At 62.0% G+C, this 23,331-nt stretch overlaps 5 protein-coding genes across 6 annotated transcripts; 2 read left to right on the top strand and 3 right to left on the bottom strand.

Annotated features, from left to right (window-relative positions):
* The first annotated feature begins 854 nt into the window (after nt 1–854).
* On the top strand, nt 855–3,744 carry PFDN5 (prefoldin subunit 5). Its single transcript, XM_090128441.1, has 6 exons — nt 855–1,003; nt 2,170–2,272; nt 2,575–2,606; nt 2,800–2,874; nt 3,231–3,336; nt 3,414–3,744. The coding sequence occupies exons 1-6, from the start codon at nt 932–934 to the stop codon at nt 3,491–3,493; spliced, it is 468 nt and encodes a 155-aa protein (XP_089984567.1). The 5' UTR covers nt 855–931; the 3' UTR covers nt 3,494–3,744.
* A 153-nt stretch (nt 3,745–3,897) lies between these two features.
* On the bottom strand, nt 3,898–8,294 carry LOC116234956 (uncharacterized). Of its 2 annotated transcripts, none has more exons than XM_090128439.1 (4): nt 8,261–8,294; nt 5,632–5,715; nt 5,144–5,237; nt 3,898–4,915 (listed from the first exon to the last, which is right to left on the bottom strand). In XM_090128439.1, exons 3-4 carry the CDS (start codon nt 5,217–5,219, stop codon nt 4,110–4,112), a joined length of 882 nt encoding a protein of 293 aa, XP_089984565.1. In that variant the 5' UTR covers nt 5,220–5,237; nt 5,632–5,715; nt 8,261–8,294; the 3' UTR covers nt 3,898–4,109. The 2 variants fall into 2 exon arrangements, with proteins under 2 accessions (XP_089984565.1, XP_089984564.1); XM_090128438.1 differs by lacking the exon at nt 8,261–8,294 and adding an exon at nt 6,314–6,386.
* Nucleotides 8,295–9,648: 1,354 nt separating this feature from the next.
* LOC149913925 (uncharacterized) lies at nt 9,649–11,967 on the bottom strand. The gene is made up of 3 exons (XM_090128443.1): nt 11,795–11,967; nt 11,534–11,620; nt 9,649–10,683 (listed from the first exon to the last, which is right to left on the bottom strand). The coding sequence occupies exons 2-3, from the start codon at nt 11,595–11,597 to the stop codon at nt 10,109–10,111; spliced, it is 639 nt and encodes a 212-aa protein (XP_089984569.1). The 5' UTR covers nt 11,598–11,620; nt 11,795–11,967; the 3' UTR covers nt 9,649–10,108.
* A 1,192-nt stretch (nt 11,968–13,159) lies between these two features.
* On the top strand, nt 13,160–16,532 carry ASB8 (ankyrin repeat and SOCS box containing 8). Its single transcript, XM_031602778.2, has 3 exons — nt 13,160–13,504; nt 13,858–13,962; nt 14,777–16,532. The coding sequence occupies exons 1-3, from the start codon at nt 13,388–13,390 to the stop codon at nt 15,407–15,409; spliced, it is 855 nt and encodes a 284-aa protein (XP_031458638.1). The 5' UTR covers nt 13,160–13,387; the 3' UTR covers nt 15,410–16,532.
* Nucleotides 16,533–16,621: 89 nt separating this feature from the next.
* On the bottom strand, nt 16,622–22,823 carry PFKM (phosphofructokinase, muscle). Its single transcript, XM_031602776.2, has 22 exons — nt 22,614–22,823; nt 21,828–21,901; nt 21,670–21,747; nt 21,272–21,461; nt 20,923–21,088; nt 20,781–20,825; nt 20,584–20,692; nt 20,177–20,272; nt 19,989–20,081; nt 19,781–19,906; nt 19,561–19,625; nt 19,392–19,455; nt 19,175–19,321; nt 18,749–18,819; nt 18,577–18,664; nt 18,356–18,508; nt 18,097–18,261; nt 17,890–17,951; nt 17,687–17,798; nt 17,501–17,600; nt 17,150–17,255; nt 16,622–17,068 (listed from the first exon to the last, which is right to left on the bottom strand). Exons 1-22 carry the CDS (start codon nt 22,702–22,704, stop codon nt 16,921–16,923), a joined length of 2,349 nt encoding a protein of 782 aa, XP_031458636.2. The 5' UTR covers nt 22,705–22,823; the 3' UTR covers nt 16,622–16,920.
* Between the last annotated feature and the right edge of the window lie 508 nt (nt 22,824–23,331).

Raw genomic sequence — 23,331 nt, forward strand, 5'->3', positions numbered from 1 at the left:
TTTCTTTTTTGGGGGGGTCCCTGCAATGTTTTCTTTTTTGGGGGGGGGGTCCCTGCAATGTTTTCTTTTTTTTGGGGGGGTCCCTGCAATGTTTTCTTTTTTTTGGGGGGGGGTCCCTGCAGTGTTTGGTTTTTTTTTGTGGGGGGGCGGGTCCCTGCAGTGGTGTTTTTTTTTGGGGGGGGTCCCTGCAGTTTTTTTTGGGGGGGGAGGGGGTCCCTGCAATGTTTTCTTTTTTTTGGGGGGGGGGGTCCCTGCAGTGTTGTTATTTTTTTGGGGGGGTCCCTGCAATGTTTTCTTTTTTTTGGGGGGGGGGTCCCTGCAGTGTTGTTATTTTTTTGGGGGGGGTCCCTGCACTGTTTTCTTTTTTTGGGGGGGGGTCCCTGCAGTGGTGTTTTTTTTTGGAGGGGGGGGGGTCCCTGCAGTGTTGTTTCCTTTTTTTGGGGGGGTCCCTGCAGTGTTTGGTTTTTTTTGGGGGGGTCCCTGTAGTGTTTTCTTTGGGAGGGGGGGGTCCCTGCAGTTTTTTTTGGGGGGGAGGGGGTCCCTGCAGTGTTTTCTTTTTTGGGGGGGTCCCTGCAGTGTTGTTTTTTTTGGGGGGGTCCCTGCAGTGGGTTTTTTCTTTGGGGGGGGGGGTCCCTGAAGTGTTTTCTTTTGGGAGGGGGGGGTCCCTGCAGTGTTTGTTTTCTTTTTGGGGGGCGTCCCTGCAGTGTTTGGTTTTTTTTGGGGGGGGTCCCTGCAGTGTTGTTATTTTTTTGGGGGGGGTCCCTGCAGTGTTTTCTTTTTTTGGGGGGGGGTCCCTGCAGTTTTTTTGGGGGGGTGGGAGAGCAGAGGGGCCGCCGCGCGGTGGTGCCGCCGTCCTCCCGCCGCCAGGGGGCGCTGTGCGGAGGCGCACCGAGAGCGGCGGCGCGGGGCCAGAGCGGCGCGGCGGCCCAAGATGGCGCAGGCCGTGAATGTGGCGGAGCTGTCGCTGCCGCAGCTGGAGGTGCTCAAGAACCAGCTGGATCAGGTGGGGAGGGGGGTCTGGCTGGGCCTTGGCCGGTGTGTGGGGCGTAACGGGGAGCGTGGGACCGTGCTGTGCTGGGAAGGGTTGGGGGGAGGCGTGTGTGAGGCCCAGGGGGGCGTGTGGGGCCTGGGGGGATGAACGGGGCCTGGAGGGGATGTGGGGCCTGAGGAGGTGAATGGGGCCTGGGGGGGGGGCCTGGGGTGGTGAACGGGGCCTGGCTGTCGTAGGGCGACGTGCAGGGGAGGATTTGGGCCTTTTGGGGGTTGGGTGGGGCGAGCTGGGCTGTAGGAGCCGGGAGGGAGATCGGGGTCTTTGTGTGGGGCCGGGCTGGTCCGTAGGCTGTTCTGTGGCAGGAGCAGCCCCTGCCCTGCAAACCCCATCTCAGCCCTGCACACTCAGTGCTACCCGCAGCTCTGTGCCTTCATAGAATCATAGAATCACCAAGGTTGGAAAAGACCTAAAAGATCATCCAGTCCAACCGTTCACCTGTTACCAATAGTTCCCACTAAGCCACGTCCCTCAACACCACATCCAGTCTTTCCTTGAACACCCCCAGGGTCGGTGACTCCACCACATCCCTGGGCAGTCCATTCCAGTGCTTGACCACCCTTTCTGAAAAGTAATACTTCCTACTGTCCAGCTTGAATCTCCCCTGCCATAGCTTGAAACCATTCCCTCTGTTCCTATCAATAATGACACGAGAGAAGAGGCCGACCCCCAGCTCACTACAAGCTCCCTTCAGGAAGTTATAGAGAGCAATGAGGTCTCCCCTGAGCCTCCTCTTCTCCAGGCTGAATGTTCCCAGCTCCTTCAGCCTCTCCTCATATGGCCTGTGTTCCAGACCCCTCACCAGCTTTGTTGCCCTCCTCTAAACACGTTCCAGGGCCTCAATGTCTTTCTTGCAGTGAGGGGCCCAAAACTGGACACAGTACTCGAGGTGCGACCTCACAAGTGCTGAGTACGGGGGAGTACACGGCTGTTTCCTGCTGTTCCCCCCACACCCTACGCCTGCCCCTCAGGGCCTGCAGGACTTTCTGCTCTTTCTACATAAGATCTGAGGCTATTCCTCATCTCATCCTCCAGTCGGGTCTCCACCCCACCAGGGTCCACTTGGTCCTGGGGTCCCCTCTACCCATTCCCCCCATGGTGGGGCTGCGCTCTCTCCCCAGGAGGTGGAGTTTCTCTCGTCCTCCATCACCCAGCTCAAAGTAGTGCAGACCAAGTATGTGGAAGCCAAGGACTGCCTCAACGTGCTCAACAAAAGCAACGAAGGCAAGTGGGACTCCTGAGAGGCCGCAGGTTCTGCTTCCCTCCTTCCTGGTTTTGCTGCTCAGAATTACTTGGGACTGAGGCGTGCCAACCCCCGCTTTGGGAGAGTGACTGAGAGCTCCGCCTCCTGCCCCTCTCAATTCCTTGGGGCTCTGCTTCCTTTTCTGGGGGGGGTTGGCCAGGTGCGATGCACCTGGGGGAACAGATGTGGCTGTAACACCCTCCCCAGATGCTTTGGGTTGAGTTTAAGCCCTAGGGGCTCCCCTTGCCCTAGCACTCACGCATCTTTGCTTGCTCTTCTGCAGGGAAGGACCTGCTGGTACCTCTCACCAGCTCTGTATCCTTTGCAGCCCCATGTTGTTAACCTCTCCAGGGCCTTTAGGGTTGGCACTTCCAGCCCTTAGTGCCTTTGATCCGTCACAAACCCACACCAGCAGTATGGCGTGGCCTTGCTGGCACCAGGGCTGAGCTCAGCTCCCAAAGCTGTGTAACCATCCCGGCTCCCCACTTTCCCTGACCGCCCCTGCCAGATGTACGTCCCTGGGAAGCTCTCAGATGTTGAGCGCGTGCTGATCGATGTCGGAACCGGTTACTACGTGGAGAAGGTGAGGGGCGTGCGCCCGGATCGCCGCGGGGCAGCTTGGCAAATGCGCCGTGTTCCCTTTGGAACAGCTCCTCCTGTTTGTGCTGCAGGCTGCAGGCAAGCTGCTGCTGCTCCCGCTGCTGCTGCTCCCTGATGGCGCACGCAGGGTGCGACTTTTGAGCCCCAGGAGGGGAATGCAGTTCCCAGGGGTGCTCGCTGCCTTTTCGCAGCCGGGGGCCGTGCTGCGGTGTGCGGGCGGTGTGGGCTGATCCCAGAACAGCCGCCTGTCGGCACTGGGTGGCACACAGGGCTGCCTCCGGTGGGGGGCCCTGAAGGGACTCAGCGCCTCGGCGCTGCTTTTGCCCTTTATCCACTCAGACTGCAGACGACGCCCGAGAGTTTTTCAAGCGGAAGATCGACTTTCTGACCAAGCAGATGGAGAAGATCCAGCCTGCGCTGCAGGAGAAGCACGCCATGAAGCAGGGTAAGGACCAGCACCGCTGTTGCTCCGCACTCGGGGCTGTCAGCGGCCTCTCACCACCCCGGTGCCTCTTCCCACAGCTGTGGTGGAGATGATGAGCCAGAAGATCCAGCAGCTGACAGCCCTGGGGGCAGCGCAGGGGGCCACCACCAAGGCGTGACCTTCAGCCTCAGCACCTGCCTTCCTCATCCCGCCAGGGAGCGGATCGGAGAGCGCTGCAGGGACGCAGAGCGTTCCGTCCCCATGTTGTCCCCACGCTCCTCACGCGGTCACTCCGATCTGAAGCTGTGCAGCACTGCGATGCGAAGCACGAGCCAAACCTTCCCTTATTGTTAAGCAGCACTTTGCTGCCAGCACACAGAATAAACACGACGTGGGCACGGCCTGCCGCCCCACTTAGTGCTTCTCAAACTATGGGACTCGGGGTCCTGCTTCCTCCAAAAATGCCTTGATATGGGGCAGCGTGATCCAAGGCATCGCTCCCAGCCCCTGCACCTCCCCTGTGCGATGGGGTGAGGACACAGCAGAGCCCCCCTGCCCCAACACAACTCACCCGTGTCCCCCAGACAGAAGTGCTTTATTCTACAGCCGTCCCACCGCGCCCCACATCCCAGCCCTTTGCATCGCTGGCGGCGCGGCGCTGCCTCTACCCTACACACCCCCACCCCACACTATATACATCTATAGGGTCCAACCCTACACGTTCACCGCGGGCTGGTGGTCCGGGGCTCACATCCTGAGCCACTCCACCCTTGGGCAGGGCATCCCCCCCCAGCTCAGTGCACGAAGACCGGTTTGTGGACGCGCTTGTGGCGTTTGAGCGTGGCGCTTTTGGCGAAGCTGTCCCCGCACTCCACGCAGATGTAAGGCTCGTGGCCGTGCGCCTGCGCCCGGTGCAGCTCCAGCTCGGCCCCGTCGCAGCAGCTCAGCCCGCACTCGGGGCAGGCGGGAGGTTGGCTGCAGGCTGCGTGCACCCGCTGGTGCTTCAGCAGGTTGGTGCTCTGCGCGAAGCCGCGGCCGCACTGCCCACAGCGGTGGGGCCGTGCCCCCGAATGGGTGCGCTGGTGCTTGATGAGGTTTTTGCTCTGCGTGAAGCTCTTCCCACACTGCCCGCAGCTGTAGGGCTTCTCCCCGGTGTGGATGCGTTGGTGCTGGATGAGGTTGGAGCTCCAGCTGAAGCTCTTCCCACAGTCCCCGCAGCGGTACGGCTTCTCCCCGGTGTGCGTGCGGCGGTGCTGCACCAGGTGTGAGTTCTGGCTGAAGCTCTTCCCGCACTCCCCGCACGTGCTCGGCCGCTCCCCGGTGTGAGTCCGCTGGTGCCTCAGCAGTTTGGACCAGTGGCTGAAGCTCTTCCCGCACTCGTTGCAGATAAAAGGGCGCTGCCGGCCCCCCCGCAGCCGCCCCCCGCCGCCCTCCTGCTCCTCCTCGCTGTAGCCCCCCATGGCGGAGCCCCCGGCGCCTCGGCCACCCGCTGCCCCCCGCTTCTTGCCCTTGGGGGTCAGGGGAAGGGGGGGGATGACGGTCTGGATGATGTCCTGTGGCAGCACCTCCTCCTTGCAGTCGCTCACAATGCCGTCGTCGACTGTGGGGCGGATGGAGAGAAGCTGGGGAGGGGGCTGGGACCCCCCGAGGCCATTCGTCCTTCCTTGGTGCTCTCTGACCCCCCCCCCGGGGCTGTTAGTCCCCCTTTCTCTCACCCTCTTTTTGGGGCTGATTGCCCCCCCACCGCCCATTGGATCTCTGCCCTTCTCCCCCACCCCCCTCCCCTTAGGGCTGTTTGCCTCCCACACCCCCCATACCCCCTCCTCACCGATGCAGACCCTCCGCACCATGCCCGCCTCCTCCGGGTCGTGGAGTTCCACCACGCAGGGCTCATCCTGCTCCATGGGGACAGCCGGGGGGGTCTGGGGGGCACCCAGACCTCAGTTGAGCACAAGACTCCCCTCTCCTCCCTTTGTACCAACACAGGTCCCGTTGTGCCACCTCAAATCCCATTGCTCCACTTAACCCCCCCCCCCCGTCTCTCCCAAAATCCCTTTGTGCCCCCCCCCCAATTCCTTTGGGCCACCCAAAAGTCCCCTTTCCTGTTCCCCCCAAATCCTTTTGTGGCCTCCCAATCCTTTTTATGCCTCCTCAGATCCCTTCATGATGCCCCATTTCCCTTTGTGCTGCAGATCCCAACGTGCCACCGCCTTCCCATCTCTTCATGTACCACTACAGTCCCTTTGTGCCCCCTCCCCCCCCCACCCCCGTGTCCCTTTGTGCCCCATCCCCACCCCTTCATGTCCCCCTCCTCACCTCTGCTCTGGGGACGTCAGTGGCTCTAAGGGGACAGCAGCACAGATCTGGGGATGGGGGGGGGGACACACAGGTGGTGACAGCCTGCGGACCAAAGGATGGGGGGGGGGGGCAATGATGTACCTGAACCCCCCCTTGTACTGATGTACCCGACCACAATTTGGGGGGGGGGGGACAGGATCGGGGGGGGGGGCCGAGCTGTGGGAGGGTCAGAGCCCAGGGGGGTGGTACTGGATCCTATTGGGGGGGGGGGGGGGGGATAACAGGATCGGGGGTGGGGGGGCTCATCCCGTGGTAAGGGGGGGGGGTTGGATCCGGGGGAGGGGGGGGGTGTTGGGTTCGTTGAAACCGGGGGGGGCCGGATACTGGGAGGAGGAACCGGATCTCAGCGGCAAAGAAACGGATCCCGGGATGAGGATCGGGGGGGGGGGGGGGGGGGGGGGGGAGGCAGACCGGGGTGGAAAACACACGGGCCGTCGGGGGGGGGGGGGGGGGGAACGGCCCCGCTCTGAGCGATGCGGCAGAGGGGGGGGGAAAAGGGGGGGGGCACTGCGGGCGGCGGTCGGGGCCATTTTGACGGAGCGGCAGCGGCGCGGATGGGGGGGGGCACAGCGCGGCACAACATCCCCGCCCCCCCCCCTTCCCTCCCCCGTCCCGCTCCCCGCCCCCCCCCCCCGCTCACCGGGCCCCGACGCGGAGCCGCCGCCGCCGCTTCCGCCGCTTCCGCCGCCCGGCCCGGCCCGACCCGAGGGGGCGGCGGCGGATCCGCGCCGGCGCCGGGGGAGAGAGGGGCGGGGGCGGCCCGGACCCCCCCAACCCCCACCCCCACCACCGCCCCCCCCCCCCACGGAGCGCCGCCCGGAGCTGCGGGAGCGGAGACGGACGGGAGGGGGGTCGTGGTGGGAGCGCAGCGCGTCCGCACAGCGCCCAGTGCAGCTCCCAGTGCAACCAGTGCAGCTCCCAGTGCAACCAGTGCAGCTCCCAGTCTGCCCAGTGCAATCCCAGTGCAACCAGTGCATCCCCAATGCGCCCAGTGCAGCTCCCAGTCTGCCCAGTGCATCCCCAGTTCTGCCCAGTGCAGCTCCCAGTGCACCCAGTGCAGCTCCCAGTACACCCAGTGCAGCCCCAGTCTGCCCAGTGCAGCTCCCAGTGCACCAGTCAATGCATTCCCAGTCTGCCCAGTGCAGTTCCCAGTGCGCCCAGTGCAGCTCCCAGTACACCCAGTGCAATCCCAGTCTGCCCAGTGCAGCTCCCAGTGCATCCAGTGCAGCTCCCAGTGCGCCCAGTGCATCCCCAATGCACCCAGTGCAGCTCCCAGTCTGCCCAGTGCAGCTCCCAGTGCATTCCCAGTCTGCCCAGTGCATCCCCAGTTCTGCCCAGTGCAGCTGCCAGTGCATCCAGTGCAGCTCCCAGTGCACCCAGTGCAATCCCAGTCTGTTCCGTGCAGCTCCCAGTCTGCCCAGTGCAATCCCAGTCTGCCCTGTGCAGCTCCCAGTGCGCCCAGTGCAGCCCCAGTCTGCCCAGTGCAATCCCAGTCTGCCCTGTGCAGCTCCCAGTGCATCCAGTGCAGCTCCCAGTGCACCCAGTGCATGCCCAATGCACCCAGTGCAGCCCCAGTCTGCCCAGTGCAGCTCCCAGTGCAATCCCAGTCTGTCCAGTGCAGCTCCCAGTCTGCTCAGTGCACCCAGTGCACCCAGTGCAGCTCCCAGTGCACCAGTCAGTGCATTCCCAGTCTGCCCAGTGCATCCCCAGTTCTGCCCAGTGCAGCTCCCAGTGCACCCAGTGCAATCCCAGTCTGTTCCGTGCAGCTCCCAGTCTGCCTAGTGCAGCTCCCAGTCTGCCCAGTGCAGCTCCCAGTGCACCCAGTGCATGCCCAATGCACCCAGTGCAGCCCCAGTCTGCCCAGTGCATCCCCAGTGCATCCAGTGCAGCTCCCAGTCTGCCCAGTGCAGCTCCCAATGCGCCCAGTGCAGCTCCCAATGCACCCAGTGCAGCTCCCAGTGCACCAGTCAGTGCATCCCCAGTCTGCCCAGTGCAGCCCCAGTGCTCCCAGTGCTCTCGCAGAGGTTAGCAGTGCAGCCCCCAAAACCGCTCCATTTCCCACCATTTCCCTCAGTGCCCCCCCCGGATTCCCCATTGCACCACAGAATTGCTCGGAGCAATTCCCAGTTTGCCCAGTTCACCCCCATAAACTTCCCCCCCCCCCCCGGTTTCCAGCGTACCCCAACGCTGCCCAGCACCTCCCTGTCCCCCAGACCCCCCCAGTTTGGGGGCAGAAGGAGCCCGGGGGGCGGCTGAGGGCTCTCACAATGGAGAAACTGAGGCACGGCGCGACCCCCCCCTCCACCCCCCCAACAAAACCGGAGCCCCAAACCGGGCCCAGCGCCCCCAAACCCGGGGATTGAGGCTCTGGGGGGGGGGTCAGCCCCAGCCCAGCCCCACACCCCCCTCTGTGCCTCAGTTTCCCCCCCCCCACACGTATTTATTAATGGGGGGGAGGGGGGGCGGCGGCCGCGAGGCACAAAGGAAACCCAAATCGCTTCCCCCCCCATGGTGTCACCCCCATTCTACCGAGGGAGAAAAGATGGAGGGGTCCATAAAGCGCATCTCCCCCCCCCGCATCACTCACCTCTGGGGATCGCAGCGCGGCTGGGAAGGGGGGGCTGGAAGCGGGGGGGGGGGGGGGGGGCGAGCGCTTTTGGGGCGTTTTCCTGCGGTTTCGGGGCTTCGGGGGAAGGCGGCGGCGAAGCGGCGGTAGCGGCGGTGGGGGGGGGCTTTGGGGGGGGCCGGGAACAGGAAGGTCTCAGCCGCAGCCCGGACCCCCCCCCGGCCCCGGGGAGCGACGGGCGGATGCGGCGGGGCCGGGAGATTGGGGGGGGGGGACGACGACGACGCGAGGCGGGGGGGGCAACTGCTCGGTTCCCCGATCCCCTCGCAGTCATTGGGCGGAGAATACCGCTGCCTCCCCCCCCCCCCCCGCCTCCTCCCCCAGGAATTTCTTAATATTTTATTTTTAATTTATTTCCCCAAAACTGCAATAGGGAGGAGTTGGGTTTTTTTGTTTGTTTGGTTGGGTGTTTTTTTTTTTGGGGGGGGGTGGGGAGCTGCCACAGTGTTTTGGAAAGGGATGGGGGAAAAGCACGCAGCCCTTCCCCCCACCCCCAGCCCCACGTTCCAGCTTTGTGTAACGGCTCCGGATCTGACCCCAAGCACTTCCCCGTCCCATTAATTCGTGGCTGGAAATGATGCAATGAGGGCAGCGCCTGCTGAGCACTCAGCGAGCCCTTAATCCCCCCCTGACCCGGGGCTTTATGTCCCCATCCCATCCCTATCCCCACCCCATCCCATCTCCATTCCTATTTGAGCTCATCCCACCCCTATTCCATCCCCATCTTCATCTTAATTCTCATCCACCTCATCCTCATCCCTATCCCATCCCCTTCCCCAACCCATATCATCCCCACCCAATTCCCATCCCCATCCCATCCCATCCCATCCCATCCCATCCCATCCCATCCCATCCCATCCCATCCCATCCCCATCCCCATCCCCATCCCCATCCCCTTCCCCAACCCATATCATCCCCACCCAATTCCCATTCCCATCCCATCCCACACCATCCCCATCCCCATCCCCATCCCCATCCCCATCCCCATCCCCATCCCCATCCCCATCCCCATCCCCATCCCCATCCCCATCCCCATCCCCATCCCCATCCCCATCCCCATCCCCATCCCCATCCCATCCCATCCCATCCCATCCCATCCCATCCCCATCCCCATCCCATCCCCATCCCAACCCCATCCCATCCCCATCTCAGCCCCATTCCCATCCCATCTCCATTCTTATTCGAGCCCATCCCATCCCCATCTTCATCTTCTCATCCTCTTCATCCTCATCCCTATCCCATCCCCATCTCCAACCCATATCATCCCCACCCAATTCCCATCCCCACCCAATTCCCATCCCATCCCCATCCCATCCCACACCATCCCCATCCCCATCCCCACCCCAATCCCCATCCCCACCCCACAACACCAGCCGCACGTGCAGGCGTGTGCCACCCTGTGGGTGCTATTCCCACTGGCACCACACTCTCCAACTGGGAGAACTGGAAAATCCATCCCTACTGATCCATCCCATGCAAAGCACAGCCCCATCACTTGCCCTACAGCACGACCCCAGCCAGGCAGTGCAGCTCCAGCACCTTTTATTGGTTTGGGCTGCAGTCCCGACCGCCCCGTTACGTTCCCTCTTCCAACACCCCATCCTGCTTTTGGGGTTTCTGGGTGGGGGGCCGGGTCCAGCACCGCACACCCACCCCACAGTCCCCACTGTGGGAACGCGGATGAGGGGACCGTGACAAGTGCTGCTCCCCATCCCTAAAGCCGCGTCCCCATCCCAAAGCCGCGTCCCCATCCCTAAAGCCGGGTCCCCATCCCTAAAGCCGCGTCCCCATCCTAAAGCCACGTCCCCACTACGCCGAGTGCAGCTTCTGGTGCCGGCGCAGCTGGGATTTGTGGCGAAAGCCCTCCCCGCACTCCACGCAGATATAGGGCTTCTCGTCGGTGTGGGTGCGCCGGTGCCGGATGAGGTTGGAGCTGACGCTGAAGCGCTTCCCGCACTCCCCGCAGCAATAGGGTTTTTCCCCGGTGTGGGTCCGCTGGTGCTGGATGAGCGCCGAGCTCTCGCTGAAGCGCTTCCCGCAGGCCCCGCAGCTGTAGGGTTTCTCCCCGGTGTGGATGCGTTGGTGGGTGACCAGGTTGGAGTTCTGGCTGAAGCCCTTCCCGCAGGCCCCGCAGGTGTAGGGTTTTTCCCCGGTGTGGGTGATGCGGTGCCGCACCAGGTCCGAGCTGCGGCTGAAGCCCTTCCCGCACTCCCCGCAGATGGTGGGGCGCAGGCGGCCGCCCCGCAACCCCAGCAGCTCCTCCAACGGCCCCAAAGCCCGCTGGTGCCCCAAAGCTCTGCTCCGGGGCTGCGCTGCTGCTGCTGCTGTTGCTGCTTTCCGACGTCGCTTTGCAGGGCGACCCGGTGCCGCGTTGCCAGGATGGGCTGCAGGAAGAGTGGGGCTGGGCTCCGAGATGTGGGGCTGTGACCCCCGCAGCCCTTCCCCATCCTCTTTGAGCCTTCTTTGTCCCCTTTACACCTTCTTCGTCCCCTTCGTGCCTTTCCCATCCCCTTTGCACCTGCCCTGTTCCCTTCTCTCCATCCCCGTCCCCTTTGCAGCCCCTCCATCCCTACCGCCCCATTTCCATCACCCTCTCCATGTCCTCTTCCCCTTCTCCACCCCCTTCGCATTGTCCCACTTTTCCACCCCATTTCCATCCCCTCTTCCCCTTCCCCATCACTTCCGTGACCTCTACCCCTTCTCCATCCCTTTTCCACCAACTCCACCCTGACATCCCTACCTTCATCCCACTCTTCATCCCATTCCCACCTTCCCCGTCCCCTCTGCCCCTTCCCTGTCCCTTTTCCACCCCCTCCACCCTTCTTTCCCCTTCTCCATCCTCCCCACCCCATCCCCAATCCTCCCACCCCATTCCCATCCCTTTTCCACATTGTCTCCATCCCCTCTACCCCCTCCCCACCCCCCCCTGCTTTGGGGACATCCCTGTGCCCTAAAATTGGTGTCTCCCCACACCGTGAGGCACTGGGACATCCTCACATTATGGGATCAGGGCATCTTCACGCTGTGGGATTGAGGTTTTGCCATATTATGGGATGCAGGTACCCTGCACCCCCCAGCATTGGGACACCCCCACACTGTGGGATCGGAGCACTCCAGGACCCCCCACCCCGACCCAAAGTGCCCCACAATCGGGTCACTCCCCCCCCACCCCCACGCGTGGGACCCCCCTCAGCTTCCCGGCCCGATCCAGTGGGGAGGGGGGGGGGGGCTCACCTGTGGCGGTGCTCTCAGGGTCCCGGGGGGGGTCCGGGCTGGAGGGCCCCCCCTCTGCATCCATCACGCTCAGACTCGGAAACGCTGCTGGGGGGCGGCGGGCGGCGGGGGTGGGCAAAGGAAAGCAAAGAAATGGGGTGAGCACCGGGCGGGAGGTGGGGGGGGTGGAGGGGAGGGGGGTTACAAGCATCGTCCGCAGCACCAGGACCCCCCCCCCCCCGCATTCACACCGCGGCTTTGCGTCCTCCCCCCTGAGCTCACCGGGGCCAGGGGGCGGCAGTGGGGGCTCCAGCGATGGCGCAGCTCTTGTCCCCCGACCGCCCCCCTCCCCCCCAAAAAATACAACCCACCCGCAGTGGGGACGGGGACGAGACCCCCCCCAGCCGGGGGTTGAGGGGGACCCCGGCGCGCGGCCCCGCGTGGTGCTGGGGGGGGGGAGGGGGGGGCTGAGGGGGGAACGCGGGGGGTCCCTATTCGTGAATGGTGGCAGGGGGTGGGGGATTCAGAGGGGGTTATGGGGGAATTGGAGACCCCCCCCACACACAGCGCGGTGCTGTGCGCTTGGGGACGGAGGGGGTGCAGGGATGTCATTTCTGCCCCCATCCATGTTTGCAGCTGATGGGGCATGGGGGGAAGAAGGGAGGTGGCATGGGGGCATCCCAGCACTTCCTACAGCATCCCAGTGTGTCCCAGTACATCCCAGTGCATCCTAGTACATCCCAGTGCGTCCTGCTGCACCCCAGTGTGTCCCAGTACATCCCAGTGTGTCCCAGTGCATCCCAGTACTTCCCACTGCATCCCAGTGTGTCCCAGTGCATCCCAGTGCAGCCAGCACTTTCCATAGCATCCCAGTGCATCCCAGTGCGCCCAGTACAACCCTGCGTGTCCCAGTACATCTCAGTATATCATAACGTCCCCAGTACTTCTTACTGCACCCCACTGCATCCCAGTACTTCCCTGCGCACCCAGCATTCCCATTGCATCCCATTGTATCCCATTGCATCCCATTGCATCCCAGTACGTCCCAGTGCATGCAGCAGTATTTCCCAGTGCATCCCAGTGCTCCCCACAGCTGGTCGCTGTCTGGGTGCCATCGGGATGCTCCAAGTCCCGGTGCTTTGACCCACTCTTGGCCCCACGGCCTGGAGAAAGGGTGGGACTGGGAGCCGCTGGTGTGAACTGGTCCCATTGTCACCCAGTATAATGTCACCCAACGTGGTGACACCCAAACCCTATAAGGATGTGTCACCCTTATAGGAACACAGGGACATTCCGGTGTCACCCAACACAGTGACCCGGAGTCACCCCCCCCCCCGCTGTCCCCCTCCCCCCCAGCCCCACGGACGGCCGCTGCCCAGCGACGCCCCGCACCCCCGAACCCCCCAACTGGGGCCCCCGGCACCCGCTGGGAGAACACAGGAAGAGATGATTGGCGGAGAGCCGGCTGGGGGCGGGGACTGCGAGGGGCGGCTCCTGGCGATTGGAGGAACTCGGATCGCGAGGGCGGGACTGACGGGAAGGCGGAGCTTAGAGGGACACCGCGCGCGCTGATTGGCGAAGAGGGTAGCGAAGCGAGGTTAGGAGTCATCTGCGCATGCGCGACCGCTTTCGCCTTTCACTTCCGGGTAGCGGCGGCGACTTCCGCCTCCAGCTGGGCCTTGCAGAGTCTGCGCCGGTTCCGGAGCCCGGCTTCCGGGACCTCGCCGCGCCTCGGCCGCTTCTCCTCCGTACCAAACTCCTCCCTCCCCCAATACCCGCTGCCCGTCGTCCCACCCCGCCCCGGCGCCGCTCGGGGTTCGGGGGCCGGGCCGGGCCTGGCGGGGCGGCGGCGGCGGCGGGCGGGCGGCCCGCAGGATGTGGTACATCATGCAGAGCGTGCAGAGCAAATACTCGCTGTCCGAGCGCCTCATCCGCACCATCGCCGCCATCCGCTCCTTTCCGAGGGACAACGTGGAGGATCTGATCGGACGGGTGAGCGGAGGGGGGGGTCCCGAACCGTCCCCGTTAATAAAGGGGCGGCTGTGCCGAGGCCTCGTGTCGGCCTGCGGCTCCTCACGGGGCGGCGGAGGGGCGGCGCTGGGCTCTGCTCTCCGTGACGGCGGCGGGGCCCGAGGTAACGGCGTGGAGCTGCGTCAGGAGAGAGTCGGTGACGGGGGAATAGGGAAGAGTTTCCCCACCAGAAGGGGGGTGGGCGCACAACGGAGTAACTACGAGCCAGAAGCGCGCCCTGCTGGCCAAGAGGACCAATTTTCTTTGGCCACCTGGCGGTATGACTTACGGGTGTCCAGGCTCTCTGACCCCACGTGCTCGCTGTGTTTCTGCAGGGTGCGGATGTGAACTGCATGCATGGCACTCTGAAGCCGCTGCACTGCGCCTGCATGGTGGCTGACGCCGACTGCGTGGAGCTGCTGCTGCAGAAGGGAGCAGAGGTAAACGCCTTTTTGGAATGGAGCCATGGTGTCGTGGTGCTGGACTCTTTGCTTCCTTAGCAAGGTGGAACCATCGATTCTGAGTGCTGCCAGAATTGTGCTTTGTCTTGGTGGCAGCTGCTCTGCTCTCTTCTAGAGTAGAATGGGTTTGGGTGAAGGTGCACGAGCATGGGAGCAATTCCAACATCTCAGTAGTGGTTTTGCCTGAGATTTTAAGTGTGCCTGCTTGAAAACAGACTTTTGGTGAAAGCCTGAAAGTGGCATTAAATGCTCTGGGTTTCCTGCTTGAATTTTGGCAGCTGGTAGATTGCACCCTCCACCTTGTGTGTGCCTTATTTTCTCATTCTGTGGAGAAACATGACCAGAGTCCAGAGGAGGGCCATGAAGATGCTCAGGAGCTGGAGCGCCTCTTATGAGGAAAGGCTGAAGGAACAGTGGGTGTCCAGCCTGGAGAAGAGAAGGCCCTGGGGAGACCCTCCAGTGCTTAGAAGGAGCTTAGAAACAGGGGAGAGCAACTTTTTACATGGGGAGGTTGCAGCAATAGGAAAAGGGGGAAGGTTTTGGTTAGATGTCAGCGAGAAGTTTTTCACTGAGAGGGCAGTGAGGCCCTGGAACTGCTGCCCAGAGAGCTGTGAGTGCCCCAGCCTTGAGGTGCTCAGAGCCGTGGATGGGGTCTGGATGTCTGATGGGAGCAGCCCAGGGCAGGGGTGCAAGTGGGGGGGGATTCGAGTTTGCCAACTCAACCATTCCATGGGGTGCAGGGAGGGCTTTGTGCTGTGCTGGTATCAGTCACTGTGCATCTTCCCTCCTGCAGGTCAATGCCTTGGACGGCTACAACCGCACGGCCCTGCACTACGCAGCCGAGAAGGACGAGACCTGCGTGGAGATCCTGCTGGAGTACGGAGCCGACCCCAACGCCCTGGATGGCAACAAGGACACGCCGCTGCACTGGGCAGCCTTCAAGAACACGGCTGAGTGCGTGCGCTCACTGCTGGAGAACGGCGCCCTGGTGAACGCCCGCGACTACAACGACGACACGCCGCTCAGCTGGGCCGCCATGAAGGGCAACCTGGAGAGCGTCAGCATCCTGCTCGACTTCGGGGCCGAGGTGCGGGTGGTCAATTTAAAAGGGCAGACCCCCATCTCGCGACTGGTAGCGTTGCTGGTGCGGGGACTGGGCACGGAGCGCGAGGATTCCTGCTTCGACCTCCTGCACCGCGCCATCGGACACTTTGAGCTGCGTAAGAATGGCAGCATGCCCTGGGAGGTGAGCAGGGACCAGCAGCTCTGCGAGAAGCTCACACTGCTCTGCTCGGCGCCCGGCACCCTGCAGACCCTGTCGCGTTACGCCGTGCGCCGCAGCCTGGGCGTGCGCTTCCTGCCCGAGGCCGTGGAGCAGCTGCCTCTGCCCACCTGCCTGAAGGAGTACGTGCTGCTCCTCAGCTAGGCACGGGGCAGCCATGGGTGTGAATTCACTGCTTGCTGTGTGACTGGCGGGCGCTGGATGGACAGCGGGACCCACCGACAGGCGCCATGTCCTCTCCTTGCCTGCAGCGCTTGCCCCTCGCGAGCTCCTTCTCTGTTTTTTCAGCCTTGTCAAATGAACTGTCCTCCCTTTAACAAATGGTGAATTCCATCCCACCTGCTGCATTAAGCTGTTCTTTCCGTTGGGGTAGGCCTTGGGGAAAGCAAGGCTTTCTGGGTGAGAACGGAGAAATCTCCCCTTTCTGAAAGACTCGAAGCACTGCAGGATGCGGAGAGGCCCGGTGGGTGAGCACATGCAATGTGAGTCTGTTCCTTGGAGCGAGCACCCACACCCTCCTTGCTGCACACAGCGCCGGGGCAGACGTGGGACCCCCCTGCTGGCACCCAGGAGAGCTTTGTTCACTCCCATATCTGTGATTTTTTTTGGATGTATTCAGGGAGAATCAGCGCCTTAGGGAAAGAGAGAAGGTGGGGAGCCCTAGGGATTGCTGTGCTTGCAGGAGAAAACCCTTCATGGCACCGATGGTGTGAGGGCTGAGGAGTGAGGAAGTGCCCTGACAGATGCCTGAGCAGTGAGCAGGGCCCTGTGCTCACTGCCCCCTCATCAGAAACTTGGCCACAACTCCTGCAAAAAGAGGAAACTATTCCCTGCTGTCCCGAGCGGCTTTGTTACGAGCACAGGATGGTCCCGAGTGAGAGCTTCACATCTGATCTGCCGTCCAAGAACCCATCCAAGTTCTGGGTTTGGTTTTGCACTGCCAGCTCACTGCTCCAGGGCTGCTTTTATTGATATGTGTGTGTAATGTGTGTGTTTGGAGGCAGGGGCAGCAGCTCCTTGCGTGGCAGAAAGACGCAGGGCTGCAGCTGAGGACACAGAGCTGCTGCCTGCTCTGTGTCTCATCTGTCCCCAGCTTCTGTCCACAGAAATAAATGGCTCCTTGCAAGCCACGCTCTGGAAGGTTTTGTGTTGCACACCCAGTGGGAGCAGAATTGTGCCCTTTTCTCGTCTGTCACCTAAGAATCCTTTGGAGAGCTGCCTCGAGCTCCCAGAGGGGAGGTGAGAAGGGTAAATATGGATAATTACTCTGTTGGAGAATGTCAGGTTGTGTTCTTAGGGCTGTGCGTGCGTGGCAGCCATGTGTGCTACTGCTGGTGGGTGAGAGTGTGAGCACAGTTTGTGTTTGTCACCACCACGGAGCGGTGCTGCTTTATTGAAGCGTCACAATTCTGAGTTTCAAACTAAAGTGATGCCCTACAGACTTGACCCTTGCTTTTAGGTCAATGCAATGTCCTGCCATAACGCGAGCCGCTCGCGCGGAACGCTTTTCTCTTTCAAAAGCCCATAAAACATCTGGCTGGATCGAAGCCAGCCCAAAATTACCCTGAGGAAACCCTCAGTTTTGGCAGAATTGCTCTTTCAAAAGTGAAGATGCTGCGGGGAATTTGGGGGGGGGTCGTTCAGAGGGTCCTCCCTCACATGCTGTACTCCTGCGAGATCCTCTTTTGCCTGACGTGCTCCATGAGTGCCTTCTCCGAGGTGTCCAGCTCGATGTTGTACTTGGCCAGGATCTTCAGGATGGGGCGCAGCTTCAGCCACCACTGTTCCTTGGGGATGCGGTGCCTGGGGGGTTGGAGAGAGGACGGTGTGAACCCAGCATCGTGCTCCTGTGGCAGTGCTGAGGGGGGGATGGTGGGCACCTACTCGAAGTCTGTCTGCTCCTTGAGCTCAGTGAGGGGCTGGAAGACCAGGCTGCGTTTGCGCATGCCCAGCAGGCACGCAGAGTCGGCTGTGTTGGCGAAGATACGACCTGCAAGGAGCACCCAGAATGGGCTCAGCATCACAGCCCCCCTGAGGGGGGCAGCAGAACCCAAGCCCACAGAGCACAGCAGTGCTTTGCTTTGAAATAGAGGAGCAGGAAGCGTGAGCATGCGTGCATAGCTTGGGCAGGAGCTGAGGTTTGCTTTTGGTGATCTGCATTGTGGCTGCAGAAAGGCAAGGGGGCTTTGCAAATGCAGATGGGAGCCCCCTGGTTATGCCCCCCCCAGGACCCACCGTGCCGGGAGCACTCCTTGATCTTGCCAGTGATCCAAGCCACCGACTTGGCACCCATTTTAGTGCCAAAATTCCTGTCGAAGGGGGTCGGGGAGCCGCCCTGTAGGGGGAGATGGCAGCAGGTGGTGGGGGAGCTGCGACCGAGGGGCTCCTACCCACTGCTGGGAGCTCACAGCACAGCCATACCTGCTGCATGTGTCCCAGCACGTTCTTGCGGCAGTCAAAGATGCCTTTGCCCTCCTCTGTGTAGAGGTTGTAGATGAAGTCAGTGGTGTAGTTCTCGTTGCAGTGCTCATTCCTGTGTGAGGCAGTGGGGGTCAGGGCGGCTCGAGTGTATGGGGCTCAGCCGATGGGCCCTTCCAACCCCCCCTCCATGGTCTCATCTTTACCTGAGCACCAGCCCACGCTTCACTGTCGTCTTCATCTTTTCGGTTAAGTGCTCCACGTTGATCTAGGGATGAGAAAAAGAGGTGTTCGAGGCTTGGCTTTTGGAAGGAATAAATGCAACACCTGCATCCCTGCGGCGTTGCCGTGATGGTCGGTTAGGGGATAAATGCAGCCCTCCCAGCCCCATGGCGATGCTGCTGGGTCCCCACCTGCAGATCACGGATGCTGAAGTGCTCCTCAAAGATGTAGGCAGCATCAGCACCGCCCGCCAGCCCCGCCATGGTGGCCAGGTACCCGCAGTAGCCGCCCATGGTCTCGATGATGAAGACGCGCCGCTTGGTCCCCGCTGCCGACTGCTTGATGCGGTCGCAGGTCTGTGGGGCAGGAGGAAGGGGTTTGGGTTGGGGGGTGTTTGATTATAAGCGGGGATCAGGGGCTGTGTGCCACAGGGGGTTGCAGGAGCCGCACCGTGGTGATGGTGTTGAGGGCGGTGTCGGCGCCAATGCTGAAGTCGGAGCCGGGGACGTTGTTGGAGACGGTGGCGGGGATGACGCAGATGGGGATGCAGAGCTCGTCGAACTTGGCTCTCCCTTCCATCAGCTCCAGGCTGCCCATGAAGGCCTGAGGGAATGGGGGGTAAGGGGCACGGCACCAGGAGGTGCCCCGCAGTCCCATGCCACCCCACTCACCTCAAAGCCCCCGATGATGATCAGCCCGTGGATGCCGAAGTTGCTGATGGTGGCGCTGATTTCCTCAAAGTATTTCTTGGGCAAGGTCCTGGCCGAAGCGTGGGAGGGTAAAGCCTCCGGGGGTGGGCTTCGCTTGGGCCCCCGCACCCAGACTTCCACAGGACAGCGTTACCTCTTCGTCCCCAGTTTGGATCCCCCCAGACCTGTCCAGCCGCCAACCTTATCCCAGCTGCTCTCTTCCACCTGGCAGGAGTGGGGGAAAGCAGCAATAAGGAATTTGTGTTGAGGGACAAAAGGTTTTGATGTGCACCACCCTCAGCACGCAGCACGTCGCTATCAGTACCCCCGTGCGTGCAAGGCTGTGGGGCGTGCAAAGCCTCCCGCTGGGTAGGGATCCCCCTCCTGGGGGCTGCAGCTTTTAGGGCTGCAACTTTCCCCGTGCACCCCCATCCCCATGCACCCCCATCCCTATGTTTCCTCTTCCTTTGTGTGCTCCCATCCCCATGCATTACCTTTCCCCACGTATTTCCTTTCCCCATGTATCCCTTTTCCCCGTGCACCCCCTTCCCCCACCCCGTGCACCCCCTTGGCCTCGCACATTCCCAGAGGCGAGCCCCTCGAAGCCGTCGTGCACTGCCAGCATCCTGTGCCCGTGGATGAGTCCAATCCTCACGGTGGAGCGCACTGCTGCGTTCATGCCAGCAGCTGGAGCACCCACGTTGAGCACAGCCAACGTGTAACCGCTCTGTGGGGTGAGGGGACAGCGTCAGGGGGGGCTCAGTGTGGCCCCTCCACACCCCATTCCACCTCCTTACCTTGGTGGAGGGTGGGCGGATGTGTGCCAGCAGCTTGTAGACGTTCCAGTTATTTTGGAAACTCCTGGGAAAGTGGGGAGGAAGGGGGAGGAAAAATAAGGGGATGAGGGAGTGCTGGGGATGGCTGCAGCCCCGTGACCCCAACGGGGGACGAGCTGTGGATGCTCACCTGCCCCGCAATTTCACAGCATCATCGAAGCGTCTCTCATTCATCGCCGTTGTCACATCTTTGGTCTGCAGGGAGCAGAGACAAACAGGTTTGCACTGAACAAGTTTGCTGCGCCGGCTGGATTTGTGCTATACCGGCCAGGTTTGCACTGCAGTGGCTGAGTTTGCACCGCAGCTCCATTGCATCCTAGGCTGCTCCACTCCCCCCACCCTGCACTCACCACCTGCACGCACTCCATGAGGGGCAGGCGCACAGCCTGGTTCCCTGAGAGGCTGACGACGCAGGCAGGGGTATCAGGGGTCCCTTCCAGCAAGGCCATGACGGCTTCAACTCCCATCCTGCTGCCCTGCAGAGATAGGGACAGGGATGGGGATGTCACCATGGCCCTGCTCAGCTGGGATGGGTACAGGAGGGATGGTGCTGCCTACCAGGATGCGATCGAAGGCGGAGGGCGTCCCACCGCGCTGCACGTGGCCCAGGATGGTGACGCGGGTGTCGTAGCCCAAACGCTTCACTACCAGCTGCAAGACAGCAGGGTTGGCATGGGGATGGGGTGCCCAAACTCTGCTGGGACCAACAGTGGGAGAAGAAATGGGGGTCCCCTCATCCCGCTCACATCTTTGACTTCGTCAGAGGTGATGGCCTTGCCGTGTCTGTCGATGGCACCCTCGGCCACGATGATGATGTTCAGCCTTGAGCCACCCAAACGGGTCTGGGGGAGAAGGGGGTGACAGTGGGAACAGGGATGTGGACCAGGATATGGATAGGGACAGAGATAGGGTCGGTGACAGAGATGGGGACAGAACAGGGAGAGGAAAGGAGATGAAGATGGGGACAGTGATGGGAACAGAGAGGGGGATAGGAACAAAATAGGGACAGGGAAGGAAATGGGGATGGTGTCCAAGATGGGGACAAAACAGGGATGGGGATGGAGATGAGGATGGGGACGAGGACAGGGCCAGGTACAGGGATAAAGGTGGGGATGGGGACAGGCACAGGGCACACTGCTGCAGCTTGCCCCACCTCCGTGAGCCTTCGGCACAGGTGGTCCTCCCAGCCATCCTCAGGGGGGGACTCGGGGATGAAGACCCAGTCGGCACCGCAGGCCAGGGAGGTGATGAGAGCCAGGTAGCTGGGGGTGCAAAAAAGAGGCCGTGTGGGGCTTCTCCCCTTCCTGTTTCGTCAGGAGACAGACCCTGGTGGCACCGTGGGGGACGTACCCGCAGTGACGACCCATCACTTCCAGCACAAACGTCCGCTGGTGGCTGCAGGAGATGCAGAGCTCAGTTACACCCCATGGAGAGAGCAGGGATGCAGGTGCCCCGTTCCCTGAGGTGTGGGGTGGGGGTGTCCCTGTGTCACCTCTGGGCTGTGGTGGTGATGGCGTCCACGATCTCCATGATGCGGTGCAGCGCTGAGTCGGTGCCGATGGTCATGTCGGTGCCGCAGAAGTCGTTGTCGATGGAGCCCACCATGCCCACGATGTTCAGGTAGCTTGACTTCTTCGCCTCCTCCGCCGTGATCCCCCCTAAAAGAGAGCAAGTGGGGTGGGACACCCCCTTCCCACTTTGTGTCCCCCCACCAAACATCCTTTTGGGACAAAACTGCCCCAAATCCTGCTATTTCCAGTGGGGAAAACCCATGTTTTGGTTCAAAGGAAGGCACTACGAGCTCAACAGGGGGGACATTTTTTGGGGGGGGGGGACCATACCCGTTTTCAGCAGCTCGGCCAGGAGGCTGCTCCATTCGGCACGGAAGGTGTCAGCACCGGTGAGGCTGCCGTCGCCGCCGATGACGCAGAGGTTGGTGATGCCACGCTTCACCAGATTGCGGGCGGCTTTCAGGCGTCCTTCGCGCGTCCGGAAGTCCTGGCAGCGGGCGCTGCCGATGACCGTCCCACCCTGTGGGCAAAGCCCCCCCCCCCACAAACAAAATGGGCACCTGCACCCCGAAATGGTGCCCCCACCGGCGAGCGGCTCCGGTTTCGGGTTATTTTCAGGTTCAGCCCTTTGCCCCCATGGCATTGGGTTACAGCGGAGAAGGTCAGGGTGGCAGCACCCTGTGCCCCCCCCCTCCCCAGGGTGTCACCACCCTCCCCCCCAGGCTCACCAACTGCAGCATCATGGAGACACTCTCCCACGTGGCCTCTTTGATGTTGTCCCCGCCGTCCACCAGCCCCTGGTAGCCCTGTTCAGGGGGAGAAGGTGGTGGTGACACCGGGTCCCTGTGGGCTTCGGGGAGGGGGGATCCAGGTGGGGGGCACCAACCTCATGCACAAAGTAGACTTTGGCACCGGTGTAAATGCCCACCCGCACCACGGCACGGACGGCCGCATTCATTCCTGCAGGAAGAGGAGAGCATCACCGGTGTCCCCAAGCCATAGGGAACCCCAAAAGCCATCGTGTCCCCCCCTTCCTCCCCGACTCCGAGCTTGCACAACTCCCAGTGTGTGTGTTGTCCCCCCCAGCCCCCACCACCAGCACGGATCCGGCCCCGCAGCTGCGGGTTATTTTTGCCCTGCTGACATTTAGGGCGCCGAGGCCGCGTGATGCCGTGATGGGGACAGCTGGCGGCACGGCGTGGTGGCGGTGAAGCAAAACAGCCCCCGAGCCCTGAGCTCCCCGTCCCCAGGGCCTGCAGGCAGAAAGCAAGGATTGGGCTCAGTCTGGGTGTTTTAGGGCAAAATCTTGTCGCTTTTTAGTGCTTTCCTTTATGCTGCCTGAAAGTCCAAAATTTTGTCTTCCTTTCCCCCTCCCTCCGCCCCCGCTTGCAGCAAATTGTCACTGGAATATGTCACCGTAAATTACTATTGCAAATCATTATTGGAAAAATCGGTGTTGCACATTATTCCAAAGCAACAGCTGAAATAAAATCCCTCCTGGCCCCCACACACCACCACAAGGAAACCCCCCCCCCCAAAAAAACACACCTTGCAAGGAAACACAACTAGCAACAAGCAGCAAGATTCAAGAACATGCAAGCCTCATTTCTGCTTGTTTTACCCCCCAAAGCAATCCCATGGGGTGGGTTTTGGGGGACAGGACACTCCTTACCCTGTGCGTCCCCTCCTGAGGTGAGGACAGCGATGGCTTTGCCAGCACCCATGTGCTCCCTGCTCCCGCAATGCTTCGGGGGCTGCGCCATCTTCTTGGCTGAAAAAGAGGGAAATGGGGCAAAAAAAAAACAATGGGGGGGTTGGGGGCGAGGTGGCGGCGGAGTGGCACCGAGCACAGCCCCGGTGTCACACCACAAAGTGACACCAACCGCTGCGTCAGCCCCTAAATCAGGCTCCAAGAGGGAGGGACGGACCTGGGGGTGGCCCCTGCTCAGCCCTGGAAGGTGTTAGGGAAAGGAGGGGGGGGACGTGGCCCTGCGTTGTCCCCAGCCCCCCCTCCCCAGTCCAGTGCCACCTCTGGGGATGTTTTGATGGGAAATGGGGGGAGAGGGGGGAGGATTTCTGAGGCCTGGTAGGGTTGGGGGGGAAATTGAGGCATGGAGGTGGCACCCCTCATGGGGATGGGGGCGTGGGGGGGTGGCAGGGACAACTGCATCCCCAGGGGAGGTGGCCCTGCTTGTCTGTATTCCCTGCTGGTCCCACATTACCCTCCTTATGATCCCAGCCCGTATTCCCTTTCTGGTCTCACACTGTCTCCTCACTGGTCCCAGTCTCTATTCCCTGCTGGTCCCAGTCTGCTCTCCTTACTGATCCCAGCCTCCATTCCCTTCTTTGTTCCAGTCCCAATTCCCTTCTGGTCCCAGTGTCTATTCCCT

This window comes from Phasianus colchicus, chromosome 33, assembly GCF_987193195.1.
Source record: "Phasianus colchicus chromosome 33, bPhaCol1.hap1.1, whole genome shotgun sequence".
NCBI classification, from domain to species: Eukaryota; Metazoa; Chordata; class Aves; order Galliformes; family Phasianidae; genus Phasianus; species Phasianus colchicus.